We start from the raw sequence: 27,944 nt of genomic DNA, 5'->3' as shown, positions 1-27,944 counted from the left end.
CGAGCTTATCTGCCCGAGCATTACCCTCTCCTAAACCAATTTCCCATTTGTGACTTCTTATATGAATAATAGCATAAGGATGTTCTCGGATTTTTACTGCTTTTTGAAGTTGTATGAACAGTTCAAATAGTCTCTGATTTCGTACTTCCTTGATAGCAGCGTCCTCTATTCTTTCCACGACACCAACTACATACAAGGAATCTGTAACAATATTCAAAGGCCCCTTCAGGACTGTTAGAGCCCATACCACAGCTGCTAACTCCAAGGTCTGAAGGGTATCTGAGTCATTTGCAGTAAGAATTTCATGATTCCAGACTCCCTGCTCCTGCCATGTAATTGCTGCTGTTCTTGACCTCTTCCCTGCATCTGTGTATGCTGTTATTGCACCAGGAATCGGCTCCTTTTCTCGCTGTGGCCGAACCATCCAACTCAATTTTCCAATCCACTGTAATGGAGGATTTTTAATACTTTCAGTTATGACAGCACCTCCTATTCCTAGCAAAGCTTCTTGCAATTCTTCACTATTGACCAAATACCATTGTAAAGAGTCCTTTTTCATAGGAATCTGTATTAGTTCAGGCTCTCGCCCATCAACCTGCAAAATTCTCTCACGACCCCGTTTTATCAAAGCTGCTAACAGTTCAATTTTTTGAATTAAAGTTTTTGTTTGCTGAAGTGGAGGGGATAGCCATTCCAACACCCTTATCTCCCCCGTTTTTGTTTCTAGCTGTGTTAAAGCTCCCAGCAAATGTTTTTCACCACACCATATAGTGAGATTAAGCGGGATTCCCAGTATTCGCCGATGTACACGACCCTGAACCATACAGTCTGTAATTTGCTGAAGAGTTCTTTTCTGCTGAGGAATAAGGGTCACTGGTGTTGTTGGGTCTGTGCCCTTCAATAAGGGTCTAAGAGAATCTAACAGTTCATTTGGAAGGCCCACTATAGGTTTAAGCCATTGTAAATCACCTAGTAATTTCTGAGCATCATTTAAAGTAACAATTTGTGTTTTCAGTTCTAATTTCTGAGGTGTTACCAGACTTTGAGACAATGTCCATCCCAAGTATTTCCAAGGAGAAGTTAACTGTATTTTCTCTGGGGCCACAACAAGCTTAAAACGTCCCAGCAAGTTTTGTACATGTTTAACCTGTTGACTTGTAAATGACTTAGGCTGAGCAATCAAAATATCATCCATATAGTGATAAATGATAGCTTGTGGCCACTGTTGCCTCAATGGTTGTAATGCAGAATCTACGTAAAGTTGACATAAAGTAGGGCTGTTACGCATACCCTGAGGCAAAACCGTCCATTCAAATCTTTGATCTGGACCTTCTCTGTTCAGAGCTGGCAAAGTAAATGCAAAACGCTTTGTATCCCTGTCATGCAAAACTATTGTGAAAAAGCAGTCTTTGAGATCTATTATCAATAGAGGCCATCCTTCAGGTAACATTGCTGGATTAGGCAGACCTGGCTGTAGTGCACCCATTGGCTCCATCTGTTTATTAACCTCCCGCAAGTCATGTAGCAAACGATATTTTCCTGACTTTTTCTTTATTACAAAGATAGGGGTATTCCAAGGACTTGTAGATAATTTCAGATGCCCTTGTTGATATTGTTCAGTGACCAAGGCATGAGCATGTTGCAGACTTTCCCTTTTTAAAGGCCATTGCTTTACCCATATAGGCTCATCACTTTTCCAAATTATGGGAATCGGGAAAGTCCAAGCAATGGCTATTATTCCAAAGGGTGCTCATTTGTCAGGACAACCCCTAACTGTGTCAAAATGTCTCGTCCAATTAGGCATTGCACCGTAGGTGGTAACTGAACAACAGAAAATATTGCCTTTATGATTTTACCATCTATTGAGACAGTAAGAGATGGCGAGCGACTTGCAAGAGTTAAACCTCCAACTCCTGTTACTGCTGTAGCAGCTGGCTGTAAAGGCCAATGTGCAGGCCAACACTGTGGTGCAATAATACTTGAATCAGCACCCGTGTCCAGCAAACCTGTAAGCATACATTTTTGCCCCTTATATTCCAACAAAACCTCTTTTCTTGGTCTGTCATTCAGATCCAAAGTTAATAGAGTCAGACCTCCTGTAGATCCAAATCCATCTCCTCCACGGTTTTTCTGTGAGGATACAGCCTTAGTAACTTGCTCTAGAGGAACCAATTGAGCAATCCTTTGTCCTTTATTAATTCGAATAGGAGGAAATGGAGTATGAACCATAATCATAATTTCACCAGTATAGTCTGCATCAATGACACCAGGCAGCACAAATAATCCAAGCATAGAGGCCGATGATCTTCCCAATAACAAAGCTCCCATTGTCTTGCCCTCGATTATAATAGGTCCATTAACTCCAGTGGGGATCTTCTGCGGCTGTGGTGTCATTAAAGTCACTTCTACTGCGGCTGCCAAGTCCATCCCGAGGCTCTCTCTTGTGGCTGGACGCAAGGTGTCCTGTTGGACAAGCTGGAGCAGCTATTTGTGTCGGAGCGCGGCTGCTCTTGTTCGCGCTGTTTCGGGCGTTTCCCGGTCTCCTCTTACAGGCAGCAATGTTATGAGTATCCGATTTGCACTTAGGACACCATATTCCAGCAGCAGAGCATTCTCGCCGAACGTGTCCTGTCCCTCCACATCGGAAACATCTCATACGGCTGCCGTAAACATTTCCCTGGGTTGCTACTGACGCTTGGAGGGGTGCAAGAGCAGCTAACACTTGTGTCTGTGAAGCTAACATTTGTGTCTGTGAAGCTTTTGCCTGCTCTTTTAATCCCTCTCCCAGCTCTTTAATAGCCTCAACTAAAAATGCCTGCTGCCCCGTTGGTATAGTAGCCATCCTCTCTAATGCATCTTCTATAGTCCAATTAGCTCCTAATGTGTTTAACACACTTCTTGTAGAAGCATTACAATTTTGCAAAGCACACTGCTTCAACAATGATCCACGCATAAACTCAGGCACTCCAGCTCTCTCTATTGCTGCCGCTGCCTTATCAATAAATGCTCCAAAAGTCTCATCCCTTCCTTGTTTAATTCCCATATACGCTGGCAAACCTCCCGGGTCTTTCACCTTATCTATAGCCCTTCGAGCTAGTCGCATTGCCTCTCGACACTTCTCAGGTCCTAGCATAGCTTGTGCCTCAGTGCGAAAATATGGTCCTAAGCCCATCAATTCATCTACAGTTACTCCATGAAGAGGATCTCCAGGCTGCCTTTGTATAGCTACAGCTTCATTAACCTCTGCCTGCCAATGTGCACCAAACAAAAGCCTCTGATGTGGCAAGCAAATAAGCTTAGCAAGACTTCTACAATCTCCTGGTAGCAATATATTAGTACTCCAAACATAATCCAATATCTGCCTAGCCGGTTCACTAGTAACTCCAAATTGACTCACTGTAGCTCGCAACTGTGACAACAACTTCCAATCTAACGGTGTAATCTGAGCTGTTAACCCCCCGCCTGCCTGCTGCTGAAAAATTACAGGACAAGCCAGTTCTGTTGCTAGTTCCAAAGCCTGCCCATCTCCTTTGTCCAGCTCCTCTCTTGCCAAAGTCGCCCAAACTTCCCTCCGTTCCCTGGCCAGAGCCTCCGTTAGGTCAGACTCTGCCCTAGGGGTCGGCTTACTGGCAGACAAACTTTGACGAAGTATCGATTTCTGTTCTGAGGGGGCTGGAGGAGCCGTGGGCTCACAACGCGACTCTGTTTCTGTGTCCTCAGGCACAGGTCGCAATGGAGGTAACTCCACTGTAGACACAGCAGGTGGCATGGAAACACCAGGCAACCAATCCTCCCCGTTAAAACCTCTATTTTTCTCTAGTGCTGAAGTTCTCTGCTCGGCAGCTTTCTTTTCTGCCTGATGTTGTAATAATTCATTGTGAACTATCTTCCACCACTTTCCCAACTTTTTAGCTGTCTTATCATCATCTAAAACTTCCTCCCATAGTTTATCCCCAAACTTACGCCACTCAGACAACTCATGTACTGTATGAGGATTTACAAAGAACCCCTTAGAATACCCATATGTTAATAACCCTGGCAGATCTTTTTGCAAATCAATGCCTTTAATCTGCCTTTTCTGCAAGAATGCAGTAAATAAATCATATGCTGCTTGCCTCTCCATACCTATATTGTCAGCGCTGTTGCAGCCCTCCGAGGTCGTCGGCAGCACGTATCGGCCAGGCTTGCCTCTGCAGTCACCTGGGGCACGGTGCACTCTATTTCAATTCAGCACTTTTGCCGTCCTGGCTGCATCAGGACCCGAACCCTTTTTCGTCACTCCACCGTGGCACCTATCACGTCGATCGGGTCACCATTTTGTGGAAAAAATGACGGGAGACAAGTCCATTCTATAATGTCAACAAGTCTCAGTTTATTTCAAGCACACATGTATAGTTATACCCGTTATAATGAAGCTCATGCATATTGCAAAATTTAAGCTCATCATTGGTGTATGAAAAACAGGTCAACCCCGCCTTTGGAGCTTTCTAAGCTTGCTTTGTTTTCCCTTACATTTATCTTTTTGCTGAACATTCTACTGTTGAGAACCAGCTTAGCCAAGGACATAAGATATTATTGCTACATCTGCTATTGCTGCACTGTGCAATTTTCAGCTACTGCTTCACTAACTGCACGTAGTCATGTCCTTTCTCACGAAGCCATTCTTCCACAAAACTCTCCATAAGGACCTTCAGCGTCCGTGTGGAGCTGGTGTGCACGTGTGAGAGCGAGCAGCTGGGCGAGAAGCTCTTGTGCCTCCTGCACCACTCGCAGGAGGAGCTGCGGCGGAAGAAGCAGCACAGCCTCCTGGAGACACTCTGCACCGGCTCCTACCTGGATGTGGAGAAAACCTCTCGCTGGTTCTTCCAGATGGTGAGATGCTCGTGGCTGCATGTGCCTCAGTCATACTCTTGGCACTTGGTGTTTCAGCACTGCAGCTGGTCCTGCCAATTCCAGCTGAGCAGAGGCAAGAGGACCCTGTCGGTGGAGATGCTTTTTGGGTGCACCAAGGAGACTCTGACATCTTTGTGGTCAACCAGCCTATAGAGGCCCAGAAAGGCAACTCCGGTAACCTTGTGAGCAGTCAGCCCGCCAAGGCCAACATCCTCACAAGAACAGCATGGCCTGAGACATTCGCTGTGGCGGAGGCAAAATTCTTCCAGCACATTGCCAGGCAGATACCATGTAAGAGGTTGCACCTGAAATACCTGCAGCTCTTCACCTGCATGCTGAGCAGCACAGGTTTTTCCACCTCTACCTAGAAGACTCTGGTCATGCATGTGTTAAACATCTTACCACCGGTCTACTGGCGCAGGAAGGAATTTCCACTGCAGCTGTAGGACATCATGGCATACATGCAGCTCTGCCTGAAATGGAAACGCCTGGACCATTTTGTTCTAGGCAACGAGAAGCTTCCTGCAGAGATCAGCTTGCCGCCAGCAATGCAAAAGGTTGAGCCATTCAACCTCTTTGAGTACCTCGCCCGAGATCCGGATGCCCACAGAAAGGCAATGGAGGCTTATGCTCAGCTGCACTTTCGCCTCTGGATGATGCTCTCCAACACTGAGAAGAATTCCCTGCACAAAGCTCTGATGGAGAAGTTCGCAGCCGATTGCTGCGACGTCGACTCTTTGTGATTGTTGTATTTGTCCGTGGCAATCCTGAAGCTGCTTTCCTGCTCCTGTGAAAGGAAGATGCTTCAGCACATGGTTTCGTTGTGCAGACACTTCCATGAGTGGCCTTGCCCTTCACCTTCCATTTGCAACAGTGCTGTTTCCTGAGTCAAGGAGGCAGAAACTGGCTCCACCTGCACATCCTCGCAGAAGAACAGTGAAGCTGATGGAGGTTGCTTGGAATATCTCGAAGACAGCAACCTAGCCTATTAGGGACTTAATGTAGTTATTTAGTGAGTTGTAGTTTTAATTAGACTTGTTTCTTAGCATTCATTCCAGAGGCCCTTTAGTGTTGGCAGTATATAACTATTTTGCAAAACTACCCTTAGTGTAGAGAAATAGAGTTTAGACTAGATTAGTTTAAACCCTTAGTTTAGACAATTACCCTTAGTTTAGAGAATTCCCCCAGTTGCTTGTCTGCTTTTAAATAATACTTGAATATCTATGTTTGAGAAACTAATAAAAGAAGTTAAGTTTCTCAAATTGCCTGAAATGTGTCATTCTTTGTACGTAACCCTCTGTATCTTTGAGAATGTCCTTCCTATACCTCTATCTGAAATAAAGACTCTTTGCAAACAGAGATGTTGGATATATTAAGTATGCTGTCTCTAGATCATTTCCATAGAAATGCTTGAAGTTTGAAGTGAAAATGCCCTGAAATGCCTGAAATTTTGCAGCAGAGTACTCCTGAACTTTTTTAGCAATCTTTGGAAAGATTGCTAAAGTTTTCTTTACACAGTCACTTTTACACATTCCTAGGGAACAATTTAGTCCTAAAAGATTGAGCTACCCTTCAGTAATAGCTGCCCTTCAGCAATATCTACATATATATGTGTGAAGAAATAATAAAAGGAGAAAAATTTCTCAAATTGCCTGAAATCTGTCCTTTTTATTTGACCCACCATTTATAGCAGAAAACAAAACAGGTCCTGATAGATGCAGCTAATTAAAGGAAGAAGAAGAAGCTTCAACTTCTGAGTAAAAAACTACAAATGAACACAGTGATAGTTACAGCATGGTCACACTGTCTAGGTGTGCTCTAACCCTTGAGCTGTAGTGTAGCAAATTTGAGTAAAGTAGCAGTGTCTTCCAAAACACAATCTATTTTCCCTCCATATCCAAACTAAAGCTGTCAATGTACCTGCCATTAAAGCAGTTAGTCACTTGCATGGGGCTGCAGGGTAAAACATTGCTTGATCTGCTCAAGTCTCCCAACTTTTTTCTGTGGCATTTAAATCCTGAGAAGATATAAATAACCTATCTTTATCAATTTGGCTGATATTTAGCTTTGAGCAGCATACTAATTCATAGTAAGGAGCAAAGTGCAAGAAAAATCACTACAAACAGTAGAAATTAAAATAATATGCAGGAAAAGAAAGGCCAGTCATGAAGCAGGTGAGAGCAGCCACCCCACAGTTTCCTAAAGCCCACAAAGATTTGCTCTAGGTGGCCAATCAAGCTTTTTGGTTCTTTGGCATATCTCAATTCTTCCTTGCTTCAGGTACTCTGTACTTCTCACCTCCTTCCACCAAGGCAGAAATAGGCTGTAATAAGTACTGCAACCCAAATCCTCTCAGTCCCCAAGTATTAGTGAATTACTATCCAAAATAAAAAGGCTGCTTTAACCCCCAGCTTGCTCAATGACAGTGCCTTCAGTCTAAGGAGCAAAGTACACCCAGGAGGATTCACAGCAATGACACAAGGTTCAAATGTTGTCATGGGCAGTCAATCTTCGCTTTGTGCTCTGTGAAGCATGGCCAGTGGGCAGCGATTTAATCTCTTGAGTCACCCCTGGTTAAAAGTGCACTTGTTTCCTCTTCTTTTTTTCCTTTCAAGGTCTTCCAAGCCAGAAGCAAGGCAGAAGCTCACAGAAATCTTGAGGTAAGAAGCAGTGTTCTTCCAAGGATTCTGACCTTGCTATGGCTCACATAGGAAGCAAATCAGCCCTGCAAAATAGGACTTCTCTGCATTTTCCATGTGGATCAGAATATTTGAAAATAACTGGAAAGCTTGCTCTTTCAGAGCCATGCAGGGCTTAGGCAATTTTTTCCATTAATGTATATTGACACTACTTACCATTTCATTATCTGTTCTCCTTGTAAAATAAGTTGTGTAGCTCTGAATTTGATTTCTACTGCTTATGCTTATTATGGCAGCATGGTTATGTCACAGTGTTTCCAAGAGAAGAGATAATTGTAGAGAAAAAATTATGAGAACAATAGAAACTCCTAGGATGGACAAGCTCTCAGGCTCTGTTTCTTCAGTTCTGGAAATATTTATTATGATTACAGTGCATTAAAGACACAGAATTGTATGAGTATAGGGGAAAATACCCATAAGTACTTTCGTCACCATCTTTAAAAAGCCATTTAAAGTCATCACCATTCAACTCAAACTCTCTAAAATGCTGGTTTGCATATTTTAATTGTTGCTGGCAAGGAAAGTTTAGTGCTCATAATTTTTCTGTAAGGCTGCATCCTGACTACAGCTCATATAATCAATTTTCAGGCTCCTCATAATGTTTTCCTGAAGTATCCAAAGAAAATAAATGCACCTCATACAGGAATGATGTGAAATACAATCTGACATCAAAATGACCTGAGGTACTGTTGTTCCCTAGAAATGAAATAAAATTTAAAACAACATAAAATACTTAAAGTATAGAAATGTTTCTGTATCTGGCAGGGCAAAGTAGCACAACCATCCCAGGAGGTTTGTTTTCATTTTCATTATCACTACTGTATAGTCCACACTTCAGAAAAAATAGCTCTGTAAGTTTTGGTTTTGTAGTTTTTAGCTTTAAACAATTCCAGAAAAATTGGGGGACAAAGTGGGGAGTGTTTATTTTTTATTCAGTCTTTTCAGTGGTTATTTTTTTCAGTCCATTATCCTACTGTGGCTACATTATGTTCTTATGCTCAACTTTCCAGATTTGACTACATGTATTTAAAAACAACAGCAGAGGATTTTTTTTATTAAAAGCATTAAAAACAACCACTTGAACCATGAGCCATTTTACCCAGCTCTGATACTGAATTTCTTTCCTTTGTCAGCTCTATACATATGTCAGAGATTGAGGATTTTTCTTTTTATGCACAAACTCTGTACAGTAATTGCATCTTCTATGGAACATCAAATCTTTTGGCAAAAAGACCATTGTACTGAAGGAATACTTGGTTATATAACGGGGAGATATAATCCAGAATAAGTGCTTGGCCCATGAAATAGTGACTGATATCTCAACATGTCAGAGTAAATGATGGAATTTAATTGTTAAACTTTTTCAACATGGAAAAAAATCCCACTGACAGTGATTGCTGTTGATTTGATCTGCATCTTGGCAAACCCCCAGATTTTTAGTCAAGCAAAAACAAGAACAAAAAATTTAGTTTCCCCTGCAAATATTTAAGGATTTTTACTGCTCACAGAATACTGGAAAGTGACAACAAAAAAAAAAAAAAAAGAGAGAAAAAGAAAAAAAAGTGAGAGACACCTGCTTCTGTTAGTGTCTCCTGCTTGCAAGCTTGTTACTCACACCATTGGGGGCAGGAGAGAATGAGCACCTGTCCCCAGGCTGAGGGCACTGCACAGTCCCTATCTCTGCACAGTGAGAAGGATGGCTGGGGCTGAAAAAAGCCCCATTCTATCTTTTTGAGGAAGAAAGGAAGGCAGCTGCAATAGTTTTAGGAGTGGGTGACAGCTGAAAGTATGTCTTGTGAAGATGCTCTTTGATGAATGTACAGCATACGTGGAGGAAAAATAAGAGTTTGCCAAGTGCAGACATCTTCTATTCTCTTATAGCTAAAGCTGCTTTGATCTCAACCTGACAAGCGATGTGTATATTATACCACTGAAACCACTTTAGTCTTTTCAACTCAAAAAACAAATAGCCCAGGGACCTAAATGCGGGATGACCACGCTCCAGCACGGTGTGGGTGGAGGGAGGCAGAGATCTCTGAAGGTTGCTCTTGGGGAAAGAGGTTTATTGGGGGTGCAGGAAGGTCTGAGCCTCGTGCTCTCAGGCATAGCATGTGGCCGGGATTAAGAGGGCAGGGGAGGGGAGAGACAAAAGGAGGGTTTAGGAGAGGGGAAGCCCCAGGGGGGGAGGGAGAGGTTCTAAGAGGGGAGGAAGTTCTAAGAGAGGGGAGAGGTTCCAAGAGTGGGAAGAGGTTCCAAGTGGCCGCATGGCTTCTCGGAGCCCCCTTATCAGGGGCTCCTAGGTGAGCTGGGATAAGGCATGGGCCAATGGGGTTACAGACGCTGATGTTTTAGGGGCAGGTACAGAGGTGTGGGATGAGCCACAATCTTCTGGGGGGTGAGATGGAACAGTCCATTTCACTCCAGGATTCATCCAAGGACAGAAGTGACATCCGGCTAGCTGGGAGAACTTTTCTCATCCTAGCTGTATTATTTATGAACAATCATATCTATCTATCATCTGCAACACTCTGAGTTGGATGCACTAGAGCAATACTATCAAGAGTTTCTCAGGAGCTCTAAGCAACAAAGCAGCCTTTACTGGGAAATTTAGAAAATCAGTGAAACTTTGGCAAACATTTAAATATGGCATTCAATCAACAAAAAAAACTTCTCAAAGCATTGACTTGGCCCATTCAGCTTCACAAACTCCGAGCCTGTTCAATTTTAAGTTAATCAATATTGGCAAGAGTACAGAAATAGAAGAGGTAGATACAAAAAGAGAGAACAATAAGATACAGAGAAGCGCACACTCAGCTACCAACTCCTGGATTTCAGCAATGTCCAGATGGAAATTCCAAGAGGAGGTAGGGTCAAGATGTGTGCTTGCCTTGTGGTCAGCCTTTAATACTCCTTGGTCTTCCTGGGCTCTTCCCCCAGGTGGGACTTGGGGTCATTTGGTCACTCAGGAGCTGGGCTGGGGCTCCAGAGTTGGCCGTGGAGCATTGCCTGTGCTGTGCCAGGGACTGGCAGACACTGCTGGGCTGGGATAGAGGCTCTGGGGGGATTGGGGTTCCAGGGCAGGGCAGGGCTGGGGTTCCAGGGCAGGGCAAGGCTGGACCTGCCCCTTCCTCCCTCACACATGAAATGTTTCCAGCCAACAATCTCCTCCAGTCTGTCACAACAGTCAACATTGGAGGTGAAATCCCAATATGGCCATTGCTATGGTCAGTTTCCATGGCAACCATCCCCAGCCCCTGTTGCTATGGTCAGTTTCCATGGCAACCATCCCCAGCCCCTGTTGCTATGGTCAGTCCCTGGGCAGCTCCATGGAGACCCCATGCCAGGGGTGGTTGCCATGGACACCAGCTCAGGCCTGGAGCCAGAATCTGTTTCCATAGCAACCATTGGCACTCCCATCCCCAGGGTCATGGATCCCAGAACCACAGAATTGGCTGAGCTGGGAGGGACCCATCAGGATCCTCGAGTCCAACTGCTGGCCCTGCACAGGACACCCCAACACTGCCAGCCTGGGCCTGGCAGCGCTGTCCAAACGCTGCTGGAGCTCAGAGAGCCCTGCAGCTGTGACCCTTCCCTGGGGAGCCTGGGCAGTGCCCCAGCAGCCTCTGGGCAAAAACCTTTTCCTGAGATCCAACCTCAGCCTGCCCCGACTCAGCTGCTGCCGCTCCCTCCACTCCTGTCCCTGGGCACCAGAGTGAAGAGGTTCCCTCAGCCCCAGCCAGGGACGCGCTCCCAAGGCTACTGCCATGGCCACCAGGGCTGGCACCAGCTGGGATGCTCAGTTTCCACAGGCCGGGGTTCAGGAATGGCATGTCTCTATTTCCTGCTCCCGCTAAAACCCTACTAGCACTCATTGCCCTCCCACCTTCCATTGAAGGAAAAAAGGGAAAGATCCCTAGCTGGGATAAGAACAATTTACTGGGAACAGCAAAAAGATAAGGAACAAACAGAAACAGAAAAAAATATTGACAACAGAAGGGATAAGAAAAACTACTTACAGGGAAAACTACATCACCATCAATTGCATCTTCCTGGCCACGTATTTCCTCCTGCATGGAAAGGACACCCTTCTCCTCAGGGAAAGAGAGAGAGAGAAAGTCCCTTTCCTGCCCCTGGCAATGACCTGAGGTGAGAGTGAATGTAGTGACAGGACCATGGCCAGACCCTCATGTCCTTCAATCCCATATCAGGTCATTGGCAGGGATAGGAAAAGGGACAGGTGTCTTCCCAGCATGGATCACAGGGAACATGGATCACCAGGGCTCTTCCCAACAGGGTCCTCCAATGGGGGATGAAGCTGGAGCAGTGCACAAAGCTCTTCCTGCAGCTGGGGCATTTTCAGGGCCCCCCTTACTGGTGGCTCTGTTGGTGTTTGGTCAAGTGAGATCCCTGGGTGAAGCTCTTCCCACACTGGGGACACTCGTAGGGCCTCTCCCCAGTGTGGATGCGCTGGTGGCTGACAAGGTTGCACTTGTGCTTGAAGCCCTTGCCACAGTTGGGGCAGAGGAAATGCCTCTCCTCCATGTGAATCTGCTCATGCAGGAGGAGATTTGAGCTGCTTTGAAATATCTTCCCACAAGTGGGGCACATGTAGGGCCTCTCCCCGGTGTGGATGCGCTGGTGCCTGATGAGGTGGGAGTTGTGCTTGAAGCCCTTCCTGCAGTCAGGGCAGCGGAAGGGCCTCTCCTCTGTGTTAATCCGATGGTGTACAAGGAGATTGGAGCTGGTCTGAAAACTCTTATGACACTTGGGACACTTGTAGGGTCTCTCCCCAGTGTGGATGTGTTGGTGGATGATCAGGTGGGAGCTCCAGCTGAAGCCCTTCCCACATTCCCCACACTTGTAGGGCCTCTCCCCAGTGTGGATGTGTAAGTACCTGACAAGGTGGGAGTTGCAGCTGAATCCCTTCCCACACTCCCCACACTCATAGGCCCATTCCACAGTGTGGATCATCAGGTGTCGTTTCAGATTGTTGCTCTGCCTGAAGCTCTTCCCACACTCCAAACACTTGTAGGACTTCTCCCCATCAGGAAGCTTCTCAGGGACCACCAGCTCCGAGCTCTGGCTGAAGCTCTGCCCACCTTCCTGGCCCAGAGTGGGTCTTTCCTCCTCAGAGCATCCTGCACTGGGCTTGCAGCCCGTCCTCCTGTAAGATCTCCAGGGATTTTCCTCCCTGTTGGATTCCTGCACTATGGAGTTGCTCAAAATGGCTTCTTCCATGAGGTTCTGCTGCAGGGATTTGTCTTTCTTGGTCTCCATCTGCAGCTCCTTCTCTGGGGTAGGAAGGACAAGGAGAGGATGGGATTTGCCTCCGTGCCAGAGGGAAGGGCAAGGAGATCCCCCCAGTGCATCCCTGGCAGGAGGGCTCCGGCAGCGGGGCTGTCCTGCAGCCGGGGGCTGTGCTGGGCTGGGAGATGGAGCAGGAGAGAGGGAGAAAGGGGCACTGACTTCCTCCTCACCTGCCTCGGTGTCCCAGGGCATCTTCCTCTTCCTTGCAACCTTCTCCTCCATCTGGCGAATGTTTGGGTACGGGAAATCTTGTTTTGGGAGGAAAACAAGGGATGAGCACAGTGAGTTTTGTACTGGCTTCAAAGCAAACCAGGGGGAGAGTCTAAGCCATAATAATTGAATAATAAAATTAAAATGAAGACAATGATACAGAAACACTGGCTTAATCTGACAGAGTCAGGATATAAACTGACAACCCATTGCTCAGGGTGGTGGCAGTAGTCTGATGAAATGGTGGCTGCAGTCCAGCTGGAGTGATGAACGTGATTCTGTCAAAGCTGTGATCCTGTAGAAGGGTCTGGTCTTCCTCTGAAGGTCCAGTGGTGCTTATGGAGCTCTTCTCCTCTGGGAATGCAGTAGGCAAGGTGTTCGCAATGTTGCAAATGGTGAGATTATATCCAGGTAGGAATGCTTGGTTCCTCCCCTGGGTGGAGCATCCCACAATGGGATGATGTAATTTTATCAGTCCTGCAGTGACACTCAATGGCCCATTAACAGAAGATGGCCCCTGGAGGGCGTTATCAGGGCTGAGCCATGGAAGAGATAAAGAACACTGCCCCACCTGTTGATAACAGTTTATGGAGATGGGGACTGAAAACACTTTTGGTTACATCTGACATTGTAACCTGAAACAGTGAGGCAATCCCTGCTCGGGGTGGGGGGTGAACACCACCCCCCTTACCCAAACTGGCTCAGGTGTAAAACCCCCACCCTGGGAAGGCCACGCACACAGGGGACAATGTCACACTTGCCCTGTCCCAGGGGAGATCTCTGTCCCTGTCACTCCTTTGCTCTCTCCCCTTTTCTCTTTCTTTCCATCTCTCTCTTAAGTTTGTTAAAATCACTGAAAGAAAGGGAGCAGATGACACCAGTGAGGCTGACATGGATCATTCATGACCTGGTGAGGAACACAAGGCTACTAAAGTCCTACAAGAAGCCCAGCTCAAGTTATTTTACAAATATCTCCTGAATTCACAGTCTTGGAGAAGAAGCATTATTTTCTTGGTCCCTGTCACCTTTGTGACACCTACACTGACCTTTAACTTCCTTTTAATAATCTGTATTGGGACAAATTTCTGTGTTTCTTTTTTTGGAACCTGCCAGCATCTGAGCTGGAGCTGTGCTTGAACTGATAAAATTTGGAATTGCCATAGAATTGCTTCTGGTTTTGGTTTATTAATGTTTGGGATTTGTTTGCGTTTCAATCACAAGAGACTTGCGGAAAGAGCAAATCTTCCTCAAGGCATTATCTGTAGGGTTAAGTTTAATATCTGCTGAGTTTGTTTTGTTCAGTGCCCAGAGGATGCTCAAGGGGTCTCTGGTTTTGGTTTGGCCCTAATTTTCTTCTGATTTGTCTTTATCACTTAAAAACACCTGAAAAATGACTAAAAATAGTATTGACCAGAGATGTTAAAAGTCCCACCATTTTAGAGGTATTTGAGGTGGAATTTATCCTTTGGGAACATATTCTGGAGGATCTGTTGGTTCTTGGGGGATATCTGGTAGTATTTTCCATATCTTTGCACTCCAAAAGCCAAGGTGGATTTGTCTCTCACCTCAAAATGACTCAATCCCACTCGAAACCCCAAAATCTTACCCCAAAATAGGTGAATCCCACCTCAAAATGGCTGGTTCCCACCTCAGTCCCATGCCAAAATTACTCAGTTCCACAGCCTCCAGGTTGAGATGGGGTTGCAAGGAGATCAGGAGAAGTGAGATCCAAATTTGAGCTTGTGGGATCAGGATTGTGCGGGGCTGAGTGGGTGTGATTTATTTTGATAGCAAATGAAACTTCCAGAACTATTGATTTCTGTCCCATTCATTTTCTGTCAGTTCTGGTTTGCTTTTCAGAGTGCCGCCTTCTCAGCTGATTTTGTTTATGTCCTCCTGCCCCAGACTGAAAAGTAAGATGTGTTCTATTTGCCATCTGTATGGCAGTTGTCCTGTGTTAAGTGGGCAGTTTTTCCTTATCTCTTCCACAACCAATCCTCCCTCGGGGGAGACATCTGCTGATAATGGGCTATTGAATGTCACAGCATGACTGATAAGAACTGTAACATCCCATTGTGAGATATTCCGCCCAGGGTGAGGAGCCAAGCATTCCTACCTGCATCTAGTCTTGAGATTCTGGCGCACCAACACAGCTTTTTCTGCGCTGGATTTCCCAGAGGAACAGCTGCCTCTTCCACTGCCTCTTCAGAAGAAGACTCCCTTTTCTACAGGATCACTTCTCCAACAGAACCACACCTGACACTCCTGGAGGGCTGCAGCTACAATTCCAATTGGACTGCAGCCAACACCCTGTCCAACAGAGTGTCAGGTTGTATTCTGACCCTGTCAGTGTTGTTTTAGTTCACTTCATTGTTTCTTTTATTTTTTTTTCCCTAGTAAAAAACTGTTATTCCTGCTTCCATATTTTTACCTGACAGCCGCCCTTAATTTCAAATTTATAACAATTCTTAAAGAAAGAGTCTTCATTTTTCCATTTCAGGGGAGGCCCATGCCTTTCTTAGCAGACACCTGTGTTTCCAAACCAAAACACCTCCTTTCTCTCCTGCCTTCCATTGCCTGCTCTGTTTCTCTCTCATTGCCTCCCTTGACCCAGGGCAGCCCCTACCAATGGCCCTGCCATGATTTAATTCCCAATCCACGAGCTACAACAACCATGGGTGAAGTTATGATGGCTGGCAGTGAAATGTCACTGTAGGATCTTGCTCCACTTGGCTTTTGGCTCTTCCATATGAGCTTTGCCTTCAAGGGCAGGAACATCTTTTCCTGGCTGGGAACTGGAATTCCAGCCCCTGGGAGTGTGTGCCATGGATCCCAGAGGGGCATTCCCGAGGCTCCCAGGGTGCTGCTCCTGCCGTGCCTCCCAAGGAGCTGTGCAGGGCAGGGGACAAGGTGCAGCAGCTGTGTTGGTTCTGCAGTGTCACAACAACCCCTGGTTCCATGAGTTTCTGCACTGCCAACAGCGGTTCCTGGGTTCCATGATGCCCTGTTGTGTCCCCATTGATATTTGGTGTCATGAAGTTCTTCAGTGCCACAATGGCCACCTCGCTCCATGAGCTTCCACAGTGTCCAAATGGCCTCCTTGGATGGGCAGTGTCACCATGGACCATTGGCTCCATGCAGCCCCCCTGGGTCACCATGGACTCTTTGGTCCCATGAGATTCTGGGGGTGTCCCTGTGGTCTCCTTGGATCCACAGTGTCACAATGGACCGCTGGATCCACATGGCCCTGCTGTGTCACCGTGGCTCCTTGGTTCCATGGGACCCCAGGGTCACAATTGACTCCTTGCTTCCATGTCACCCACTCAGTGCCAAAATGGCCCTTTCATTCCATTGGTGACAGAAAAATTTATAGAAACATTGAGCAAATAGTGCTTAACATATCTGGGAAAATCTGTTTGCATTCCAAAGAGAGGTTAAAGGTGAGGATGGCACCAGCAGCTTCCATCTGCATCAGAGATTCAGGGAAAGGTCGGGAACAGACAATTCAGCTAGGAGACTCAGAGAATGCTTCCAGAGATCATTTCTGGTCACACTGTCTCTTGTAGAAAGGTGACACCATTCCAGGCAGCCTGTACTGAGCAGGTGGTTCCTGAGTGGGGTTTGGTGTTTAGGAAACCTGCTCAGGCTTTTCCATTCTTTCCTTCCCCAGAGAAAAACTTCTCCTGGGCCTGTGTGCAGGCAGAGCCCTGAGGAGAGCAGGTGGGACACGGTGCAATGGGCTGGGACATGGAGCTGCAGAGCTCAGGGACAATGTTCTGCTGCAGGGCACAGGGATGTCAGTGCCAGGTGGGCGATGTCAGACATGGTGAGGCTGGGGGTGAGGAGCAGCTTGTTCAAACAGGGTCAGTCCTCAAGGGGCTCATTCTTCTGCAAGCCCAGACCTCCTAAGGAGAACTTCAGCATCAAGATCACCTGGGGCATGCTTCTATAAGCTCTTCTCTGAACTGGAAAACAAAAAAATATTGCCTTTATAAAAGAAAAAAATTCAGGAGGTGCACTTGGAAATCTTCCTCCTTACAAGAACTCCAAACTGGCTCCAATCAGCTGCACAAGCCCTGGGGATTTGCAGACCACTGAATGAAGACAAAGCTCCCCTGAGGGCTTTCTGTATTTTAATGATCCCTATGGTGGATTTGGGGCTGAGCCCAGGATCCTCAGTCAATGAGAGAAGGCTGAAGAAGCTGCTCAAGGAGTCATAAGCAAAACTCCTAGTCCCTTGGAGCATCACTGGGCCCCACTGAAGACAGGGACTGCCAAAGGCTACCAGGGACTGGAGAGAGCAGATCCTTCAGGCCAGGATTGCAGGGAGCCCAAGGCTCAGAGCAGGGAACTGCAATGCTGAGCAAGGCCTGGGCTGGCTGGGGGAAGCAGAAAGGCCAAACCCTGAGCCCAGACAGGCACAGCAGGGCCTGTCCCTCACGGGTGGCTCGGGGCTGTTTGTGTGGCAGGGGGATGTGAGGGGCAGCAAGGACAAATGCCATAAACCTGCAACCCCTGCCATCCTCCTTAGGGAGGGGCAAGGGAGAACCAAAGTGCAGCCCCACCAAGGAAAGTTCCTTCTGTAGGGCCTCCAGAGGTGCTGCCTGAGCCTAGGGACAAAGGCCTGGGTGCCTCTGTCCCTGCCCAGCCCTGCCCAGCCCTGCCCATCTCTCCTACGGACTGTGCCCCTTGTGCACGCTGCTCCTCTGCCCTGGCCGGCTGCACTCGCCCATCTCACTGTGCCCCAATATTTCTCACCCAGCGTTTCTGTGCCCTCCCTGGGCTCCCAGCACCAAGCGCTGCCGGCTCCTGGCACACACAGCCAGGCCAGGAGCCCACCCTGCCAAGGGCCTTTGGAGCTGGGTGTTGGCTGCGATGGCTTCTGAGCTCAGCAGCTGCTCCTGGGATGGCTCCATGGAGACCCAGCCCAGCAACGCTGCTGTGCATTGTCCTGCTGAGGGTCACACACTGGCGGGGCACATTCCCTGGCTGCAGGATTCGTGCCCGACCCAAGCACTGCTCTTATGGCTCCAGCACTGCTTTCCAACAAACACAGGGGAAGGCAAACTGTGTGTAGCTCATGGTATGTTAGAGTGTCTAAAACTTGCTAAGTCACCAGTCTTAGAGGTGACATGCATTTGGAATTTATGAGATGGAGAACAAGATGGAAAAGGGGAGCATAGAAATAAATAGGGGAAAACATTTCAGATTGTTTCTTTTCATTTTCATTTCACTTCTGGAAAGCTGTTTTAGTTTTTCAGGAATCTTCTCCACAGTCCTGTTTGCTCTTCTCAAGAACCCTTCCTGGAAAATGAGGTCGAGCTCCTGTCACAAGATGTGCCACCAACTGCAGCTTCTCTTGGCTTTCCACACCCTGTGTGCTGCAGGATTCTTGCAGCAGAGCAGGACAAAGGTTTGGAGAAGTTGACAGCTTGTCCTTTCTTTAACTGGTGGTCTGGGGAGTTGTGCTGGGGGTAAGGTTTTCATTGTTACTGTTCTAGGCTAAGAAAACAGGAGGTGGTACCAGGAATTGTTAGGAAATACAAACCTGGCTGAATTCAGAGAAAGAATCTCCAGAGCCTGCAGCCCAAAGTTTAGAGTTGTGTAATAATAATAATTCCAGCCTGTCAGTGGACATGTTGAAAATTATCTGGAATGTGAAAATGCTCTGATAGAGGGAGTTTGTTTCTGAGTTCAGTGTAGATGATTCCACATCTGGTGCATTGATGCATAAATCAAGAGTACAATCAGTTCCTGATAAGCACTAGAACAAGCTGGACCTCTCAGAGTAGCCGACTGAAAGAATCTGAAAAGGAGAAATGCAGGCAATGACTCGGTGAACCTTGCCTGGAAGAAAGGTGTTTTTCTTCTAATAATTACTAGTCCATTCCCATGGCTTTTGGCTTTATTAACAAGCACATTTCCATCCCAGATTCACCATGAAATGAGAAGCCTGAGCTTGTGGAAGTGCCTGAAAGATGCCCTGTTCCTCTGCAGGGACACTCAGGCTGGAGCAGGAGCCAGAGCCCACTCTGGGGAAGCCTCCTCCGAGCTGGAATTTGTGTCGTGCTGGGAGAGGATGAGGAGGGGGAGAGTGCTGAGCGCTGTGTGGCAGGAGCAGGAGGTTTGGGCCGCAGGACATTCCGTCTGCGCCGCTGCCCCGCAATGGGCGGCCGTGCCCGGGGCTCTGGGCCTGGCCCCGCGTGCGCTGAGCTCCCTGGGCTGGGCTCAGGTTCCCGCTGGGACTGGGCACAGGCTGGGCTCTCACTGTGCTCACCAGCAGGGAAAACACATCTGGGCTTTGACATTTCCTGCTGCTGGGAAGAATAAATGAAGCAAATTGAGAAGTTCTGGTTTCTGTTTCTTTTGGTGGATGTTTAAATTTAGTTCCACACTGCAGAGGCAATTTCTGTAATGGCCTCTGTCAGTTTATTCTATTTCATCAGCACCAGCAACAGGGCTGTGTTTGAGCATTGCAAATGTGGCCTGTGTGGCTTTAATTCCCCTCACCTTAGTGCTCAGGAACTGGTGGGCATTCCAGTATCTGCTGATCTTTATGCCTGCAACAAAAATACTGACTTTGCTGTCATGAAAGCACTGTGGGTAGCACCAACTGAAAGAGGCACTTGCAGTTTTATGGATAAAATTCAGGTGGTAAGTAGAAGGGCGAGAGCAGCCGTGATCTGCAATTCCCAAGGCGAAGGCAGCAGCAGCCTCCTGCTGTCAGCTCAGGGTGAGTAAAACAGCGCTGAAAACAGCGCTGGAACCCGATCCTCCCTTCCCCTGGGGGCTGGCTCGGGGCAGCACAGGCGGGCCCTGGGGAGCCAGGGCTGTGTGCGGGTGCCTGTTGCTCTGCTCCAGAGTCCATCTGGAAAAGCCCTCGGCAGCCGAGGCAGGAGCAGGCGGGAAGGGGCCGGCGCTGCTGCTGCTCCTGCCCGGGAGCCCCGGCCGGGCCGGGCCGGCGCCCGCTGCGCTGCGGCTGCTGCTGCTGCCAGAGCCGGGCGGGGTCGGGACAGGGACGGACACGGCACAGCAAAGGCCGGGGCTGCAGGGCTGCTGGTGCTCGGCCAGCGCTGGCACAGAGCTTCAGCCCGCAGCCAGCCCAGAGCGAAAGGCTGGGAAAGGCTCCATTCCAGCCTTCCTTTGCTCGGCACTGGGAAGGGACTGAAATTAAAGGAGAACAGCAGGGCCCGACCCCTTCTCCTTGGGGAGGAGCCCCACGCCTGGGGCTGTGAGGGGCTGTGAGGGGCCATGAGGGGCCGTGAGGGGCCATGAGAGGTTGTGAGGGGCCGTGAGGGGCTGTGAGGGGCCAGGCACATCATGGAACCAAGGGTCCATTGTGACACTGCAGAACCAAGGAGATCATTGTGACACTACACAACCTCGTGGAATCAGGGCGCCCATGTTACGCTACTGAACCTCACAGAAGCAAGGGTCCCTTGTGACACTGTGAAACAAAGGAGACTGCTGTTGGCAGTACGAAAGCTTGTGGAACCAAAAGTCCATTGCTACACTGTGGGGCCTCATGGAACCATGGAGACCATTATGACATTTCAGGACTCACTGGAGCCAAAGGGGCCATTGTGACACTGCAGGGCCTTGTATAACCAAGGGGCCATTGTAGCACAACACAGCCTCATGGATTCAAGGGGATCACAGTGACAATGTGGGATTCCACAAGGGCCCGTGGGGCTCCATAAGGGGCTATGGGGCTCTATAAGGGGCTGTGGGGCTCTATAAGGGGCTGTGGGGCACCATGAGACCACGGGGCCATTCCGACTGTGGAACCAATGACACCATTGTTACACTATGGGGCATCATGGTACCAAGGAGGCCATTGTGAACCAGTGGGGGAACCCGCTGAGACTATGGTGACACTTCAAGGGACACTGTGGAACTGCAGGGCCTCATGGAACCAATGAGACCATTGTGACATGCCCCAGCCTCATGGGAGCAAGGGGCCCTTGTGACACTGTGGGGCTTTGTAGAACTGAGGGGCCCTTGAGACCCTGTGTGGCACCATGGAACCCAGGAGAGCTCTGTGACACTGCAGGGCTCCGTGGCACTGAGGACTCATGTAACAGTGAGGAGCCCAATGGAGCCAAGGATCCATTCTGTACTGCAGGGCTTCACAGAACCAAGGTGCCAGTGTGACACTGCCAGGTCTCATGGATCAAGCGGACATTGTGACATTGCAGGTCCCCATGGAAGCAAGGGGCCAGTGCAACACATCCAGGCCTGGTGGAACCAAGGGGCCATTGTGATCCTGGGAAACCCAACAGAACCAAGGGACCATTTTGAGACTCCGTGACCTCATGGAACCAATGGACATTGCCCCATGGAAACAAGGAAACCATTTTGACACTGCAAGGCCTCATGGAAGCAAGGGGCCATTGTGCCACTGTGGAGCCAAGGAGACCATTGTGATATCACTGGGCCTCATGGGAACAAAGATCTACAAAGCTCTGTTGTGATCCTACAGGCCTCAAGGAACCAAGGAGCAATTGTGATGCTGCAGGGCACCAAGAATACAAGAGCATGGAACAGGTCTGGCTGGCTGAGCCTCCTGGGGGCCACCTGACTGGTCCAGGTGACCTTTGAATGTTGAGGGTTGTTTCTCATCAGCTCCTGAAACCCTGGAGTTCCATGCTTTCCTTCCTGTGGGAAAGAATTGTCCTTCTCCTCCAGGGGTTTATGGCCGAAATTGGGATGACTCCACCAAATTTGATTATATCCAAGGATTATTCCCATATGAAACTTGCCAGGGCTCACATCTCTGGCTGACCATGACCTCTTGGGATCCACCTCTCATCTGCCTTCAAAATACTGGGGGCTGTGCTTTTCTTGCCATTTAAAAAAAAAAAACCAAACATCATTTACATCCTGGCACCCATGGCCAAGATTGAGAATCTGCCTCCAAAATTCCTTATATGCAAGGATTGCTCCCAGACAAAACCTGCCAGGACTGTCCAGGCTCCCTTGGGCCAGCTCTCATCTGCCTTTGAAACACTGGAGCTCTGTACTCTCCTTCCTATGGAAAAGAACTGTCCTTCTCATCCAGATGTCCATAAACAAAAGTGGGGTTTGGCCTCCCAAATTCTTTCTGCCCAAGGATTCTTCCCTGGTCTGGCTGGCAGGTCTGGCTGCCTTGCCCTCCTTGGGGCTGCCTCTAATCAGCCTTTGAAACACTGGGACTCCACCCTTTCCTTCCCATGACAGCTGTCATTCAAGCCCAGGAACCCACAGCTGAAATGGAATTCCAACCCCAAATCTCCCCATATATCCGAAGGCTGCTTTCAGACAAAAGCTGCAGGTACAGACAGGTCAGACTTGCCTTAGCCTCTGGTGACAGCTTCTCATCTGCCTTCAAAGCCCTGGGGCTCTGTGGTTTCCTTCCTGTGGAAAAGAACTGTCCCTCTTGTCTGGGTACTCTTGGCCTCGGGCACTTGACCACTCTATAAGGACAAAGGAGCTCTGTGCTCAGTGGGGTGGAGACTAAGGACAGCAGAGGAGAGCCCTGGGAGGGACTGAAGGGTGATTTCAGAGATGGCGGAGCCTTCTGACATAGAAGAGAGCAGCCAGAAAAAGAAAGAATTAATGCCAAGGGCAGCTGGTGAGGTCCAGACTGGACACAAGAGGAGAGGAATTTCCCTCCCAGGGCAGGGCTGTGGTGCAACACGTCCCCAGAACGAGCCTGGAGCAGCCCAAGGTTTAGTGTGGCCAGGCAGGGGCAGCAGGAGGCAGAGCTGCCAGCAAAGGAAGGGCCAACGAGGTGGGGCAGCCGGGGGTGACGACAGCCTGCAGGGACAGAGGCGCAGGGCAGGGACACCGTGGGACAGCCTGGGCTGCAGAGGGCTCAGGGATGTGCAGCAGCTGCAAGGCCCTGACAGAGCCAACCTGTGCAGCCCTTTGGCCATGGCTGCTGGCCCTGGGCCTGAGGCCACCAGGGGACAAGTGACCCTTGCAGCCCTGGGGCCTCAGTGCCTCCTTGTCCCTGCTCAGCAGCCTGGCAGGGGCCGCCCCATGGTCCTGCCCTTGGCACTGCACATCCCCACATGCCAGTGCCCATCCCGGGAAGAGCCCTGAGCAATGAGGGAGGGACAGGATCTGCCTTGCCAGGGGCTGGGGCTCTGGCCTGGGCCCTTTGCATTCCTGAAACACATCCAGGTTTGCTCAGCACCAGAGACACCTTCCCCTTGCTTGTCCCTTGCTGTCATCTCTGCTCCAGCATTATGCTCTACTTGGGGACACTTTCTCAGTCGTTTCCCTCAGTGGGACCCATTAAAAGTCCAAGAAACTTCAGTGTTTCAATCACACTTTGAGTTCTTGAGAAGTTTTTTGAGCACACTCTCTGGGAATGAGACTAATGAAAACAACAGCAGCCCCTGAGAGGGTCATTAAAATCCTTGTGCTGTGTCTGTGCTGGTAAGCTGGGCTGGGCTCCTGGCACAGAGGGTGATGCTGGTAACCAAGCAGAGCTTCAAAAGCACATTTCTCTTGCTGAGCAGCTCTTCTGCCAGCCCAGCAGGGCTGGGGCACTGCCTGCAGCCAACCCGGGCACAGCACAGAGGCACAGAGAGCTTCAATCAGTCAGGGCTGGGAAGGGGCTGAGAAGTGCCTGGGGCAGAATCACTGCCAGCCCTTGGAACAGGAACCTCTGTCTGCAGGACAATGCAGCTGCAGCTCCTGCAGTGATCTCCTAAAGCTGGAACATCCCAATGCCCACAGATCCTGTGAGTACTGAGTATTTCTGGTGCAGGGGAGGTGAAATGCTCATGAAGCTCTGACATACTGAGGGCTTCTGATTAGTCACAGAATATTTCCAAGACAAGGATTTTGATAAAAATGTGGAAATTTCCTAAGAATTTGTAGTCAGCTGTCTACTATTGAAGAGTGGCAGGGAAAGAAGGATAAATATTAAAGGTTGACTATGAATATTGACAAGTGCATGAGACATCTGAACTGCTACTTTTAGTGATCTGTAGGTTCACAGGAGATCCCTAATGTGCTTTCAGCCACTCTGTCCATGGACAGCACCAGCATCACCTTTGCTGGGCCCATCAGGCTCAGTCTGAGCTGTCCTTTCTCCAAGCTGCAAACAGAACCTGCCCCCAGCCCGTGCCCTGCAAACAGGCAGGGTTCTGTCAGGCCAAGGAGAGTGCACAGAGATTTGGGGTCTGGAAGTGCTGGCAGGGAGATTTCAGGCACAGGGAAACAGCTGCAGGTGGAAAATCTCCAGGAAGCAGAGAGAAGATCAGGGAAGGAGAGAAAACAAATCCCAGAAATGCTGAGGCAGGGAGAGTTTAGAGATGCCCAGAGGATCCCCTCCAGTGCAGCCCCTCCCTCTGCACAAGCCCCCTCCCTCCTGTGCCCCAGCCAAGCCTCTGCCCTCAGGGCCGGGGCTCCAAGGCGTGCAGCCCCTCCTGTGCAGGCAGAGCTGCAGCAGAGCCGTGGGGCAGCTCTGCAGCCCCGGGCCCAGTTCCCTCTGCAGAGCACAGGGCTGGGAGCAGCTGCCCGGCACTGGGGGCTCTGGCAGGGGGCACAGCTGGCTCAGGGTGACACAGCTGTCCCCAGTGCCCGGCTCTGGGCAATGCTGGCAGTGCAGCCAGGGAAGAAGCTGCACCTCCCTTCATCCAGTGCCATCAGAAGGACACTTGGAAGTGTCCCTGAGATTTCAGTCCAAGCTGGGAGCTTCAATGCCGGGTGCCAACCTGTCCTAGAGAATCTCTGATTTATGAGATTTATGGGGAAAGGTAGAGGTGTTGTGACACTGAAAATGCTGCTGGGTTGGTGAAATGAGCAAGGTCAGTCCTTGGCTACAAATGTGGAGCTGGGCTGTGGTGGATCCATCTGCTCTTACCTGTACCTGAGGGTTTATAAGAGAAACATGGGAGTGTGAACATCCTTCATGTGAGAAAAATGAAAGCCAAGAGAAGCTCCAAACAGAATGAATAATCATCTCCTCTTAGTCTCCACTCATCATCTTTCTTCAGAAAACTCACTGTATTCATCAATGGGATGGAGATATGCCGAGGGTTTCTGATATCCAGTAATACCAGGAGAAACATGGAGACAGCATAAAAAGAAAATCACAAAACTCTCAAATACAGAAGTGTATACATCTGTGTTACAGAGGAGGGTGTATGGGAAATGGCTTTAACTTTCGTTACAGGCATCTCCTCTAACTCTTCACTGTCCCTTTCTCCATGAACAGGTGCCCATGTGCAGCCACAGCAAATGTCCAACAGCAGCTCCATCAGCCACTTCCTCCTGCTGGCACTGGCAGACACACGGCAGCTGCAGCTCCTGCACTTCTGCCTCTTCCTGGGCATCTCCCTGGCTGCCCTCCTGGGCAACGGCCTCATCATCAGCGCCGTAGCCTGCGGCCACCACCTGCACACGCCCATGTTCTTCTTCCTGCTCAACCTGGCCCTCAGCGACCTGGGCTCCATCTGCACCACTGTCCCCAAAGCCATGCACAATTCCCTCTGGGACATCAGGAACATCTCCTACTCAGGATGTGCTGCACAGCTCTTTTTCTTCATGTTCTTCATTTCAGCAGAGTATTTCCTCCTGACCATCATGTGCTACGACCGCTACGTGTCCATCTGCAAACCCCTGCACTACGGGACCCTCCTGGGCAGCACAGCTTGTGCCCACATGGCAGCAGCTGCCTGGGCCAGTGCCTTTCTCAATGCTCTCATGCACACAGCCAATACATTTTCCCTGCCCCTGTGCCATGGCAATGCCCTGGGCCAATTCTTCTGTGATATCCCACAGATCCTCAAGCTCTCCTGCTCCAATTCACACCTCAGGGAACTTGGGTTTCTTGTGGTTACTAGCAGTTTATTATTTTGTTGTTTTGTGTTCATTGTTTTCTCCTATGTGCAGATCTTCAGGGCTGTGCTGAGGATCCCCTCTGAGCAGGGGCGGCACAAAACCTTTTCCACCTGCCTCCCTCACCTGGCTGTGGTCTCCCTGTTCTTCAGTACTGGTATATTTTATTATCTGAAGCCTCCCTCCGTGTCCTCCCCATCCCTGGATCTGGCCCTGTCAGTTCTGTACTCGGTGGTGCCTTCAGCCCTGAACCCCCTCATCTACAGCCTGAGGAACCAGGAGCTCAAGGCTGCACTGAGGAGACTGATGGTTGGTTGCTTTAAGGGACATTAAACTGCTGGTCAATTTATGCAAAGCACTTGTAGTAAAAGTCATCTTTGGTACTTCTTCTTGGTTTAGTTATGGGGATTTTTTTCCTCTGTTTTTCTTTTTTCATATTTTCTACAATAAATGTCATTTTTTTGTGCCATTTCTCATTTTGTTTTTCTACACCTTCCCTGTGCCAGACTGTGTCAATGAGGGGCTGCACTACTGGTGGCTTTCAAGGAACTAAAGAATCTCCCAGCAGTTTTCTCCAGAGAGACCCGTTTATTGCCTTCTCTGGAGCTGCAGCAGCAATGTTTGTGTGCAGAGCTGGGGGCAGATCAGTGCTGGCACAGCAACTCTGTTCCTGCTGGCCACAAAATTCCTGATCCAGGCCAGGAGCCAGTGGCCTTCTTGGCCACCTGGGCACACTGCTGGCTCATGTCCAGCCTGCTGTCCATCAGTCCCTGCAGGTCCCTTTCTGCCTGGCTGCTGTCCAGCCCCTCTGTCCCCAGCCTGTAGCACTGCAGGGGTTGTTGTGGCCAAAGTGCAGGACCCGGCACTTGGACTTCTTAAACCTCACCTTGTTGGATTTGGGCCCTGGATCCAGCCTGTCCAGGTCCCTCTGCAGAGCCCTCCTACCCTCCAGCAGATCCACACTCACACCCAGCTTGGTGTCATCTGCAAAGCTGTCCTTGGTTCCATGGGCCCCTCAGTGTCACAATGTCCCTTTGGTTACACCAGGCCCTGCACTGTCACACTGGTCTCCTTGGTTCCGTGGAGCCCCAAAATTTGACAATGGACTCCTTGGTCCCATGGGGCTCCACAGTGTCACAATGTTCTCGTTGGTGCCGCAGTTTCACAGTGGCCCCTTGGTTCCATGGGGCCCCAGGGTGTCACAAAGGCCCCATGGTCACACGAGGTCCCACACTGTCACAATGCTCTCTGTGGTTCCACAAGTCCCCTCAGTGTCACAATGGACTCCTTGTTTCCATGAGGCCACACAGTGTCACCATGGCTTCTGTGGTTCCACCAGGACCCAGTGTCACAGGGACTCCCTGGTTCCATTTGGCCCCAGACCACCCAATGGAGCCCTGGTTCTACGGGGCTGCACAGTGTCACCATGGTCCTCTTTGTTCCATGAGGCCCTGCAGGTTCACAATGGCCCCAGAGTGTCCCAATCATCACAGAATGACAGAATCAAATAGGCTGGAAAATACCTTTGGGATCACCAAGTCCAACCAATGCCCTAATACTGCCTTGTCACCCAGACCATGCCACTGAGTGCCACTGGAGAGGGACAGTGACTCTGCCACCTCCCCCCTGGCCTGCCCATTCCAATGCCCACTCACCCTTTCTGAGAAGAAAAGACTCTTGAGTGCCAGGGGTAGTATGAGGGAAATGGTGGGGAGTTGGTGCGGACAAAGTCTGATTGATTGTCAGCCATGAAGTGTCTTGATATTCATATCTGTTCAGACTGCATTAGAAGATGCTGGGGTTCAATATCAATTGGACATTGCTGATATCAGTCCATAAACAGGAAAAACAGGAAAAGAAAACAGGACAAAACTGTTCTCTCTGCATTGTTTTCAATACAGTATATTCACTTTGAATACACTTCCGAAATCTGTTTCATTTACCACAGAAGTATTGAAAACTTAATATATTCCCAGCAGCTTTTTTTTTTTTTTTTTT

The 27,944-nt window shown here is 49.1% G+C and overlaps 3 protein-coding genes across 3 annotated transcripts in view; 2 read left to right on the top strand and 1 right to left on the bottom strand.

Annotated features, from left to right (window-relative positions):
• Positions 1 to 27,944, top strand: part of LOC110469778 (uncharacterized) — a gene marked incomplete at its 5' end in the record, with an annotated part of 706,345 nt that overhangs the window by 393,556 nt on the left and 284,845 nt on the right. The window lies entirely within an intron of this gene.
• LOC144248772 (uncharacterized) overlaps positions 1 to 27,944 on the bottom strand; it is a 157,129-nt gene that overhangs the window by 15,187 nt on the left and 113,998 nt on the right. Inside the window, exons 2-3 of the mRNA XM_077790766.1 lie at positions 12,321 to 12,476; positions 1,330 to 1,332 (exon numbers count right to left, since the gene is read on the bottom strand). Coding sequence (XP_077646892.1) covers positions 1,330 to 1,332; positions 12,321 to 12,476 — 159 coding nt within the window. The remainder of the gene's footprint in view (positions 1 to 1,329; positions 1,333 to 12,320; positions 12,477 to 27,944) is intronic.
• On the top strand, positions 25,347 to 26,279 carry LOC144248753 (olfactory receptor 14J1-like). Its single transcript, XM_077790745.1, has one exon. The coding sequence runs from the start codon at positions 25,347 to 25,349 to the stop codon at positions 26,277 to 26,279; it is 933 nt and encodes a 310-aa protein (XP_077646871.1).

The sequence above is a fragment of the Lonchura striata genome, unplaced genomic scaffold (genome assembly GCF_046129695.1).
Source record: "Lonchura striata isolate bLonStr1 unplaced genomic scaffold, bLonStr1.mat Scaffold_85, whole genome shotgun sequence".
Taxonomy (NCBI): Eukaryota; Metazoa; Chordata; class Aves; order Passeriformes; family Estrildidae; genus Lonchura; species Lonchura striata.
Note: the sequence above shows the minus strand (reverse complement) of the source record. Positions and strands in the feature narration are given on the sequence as shown.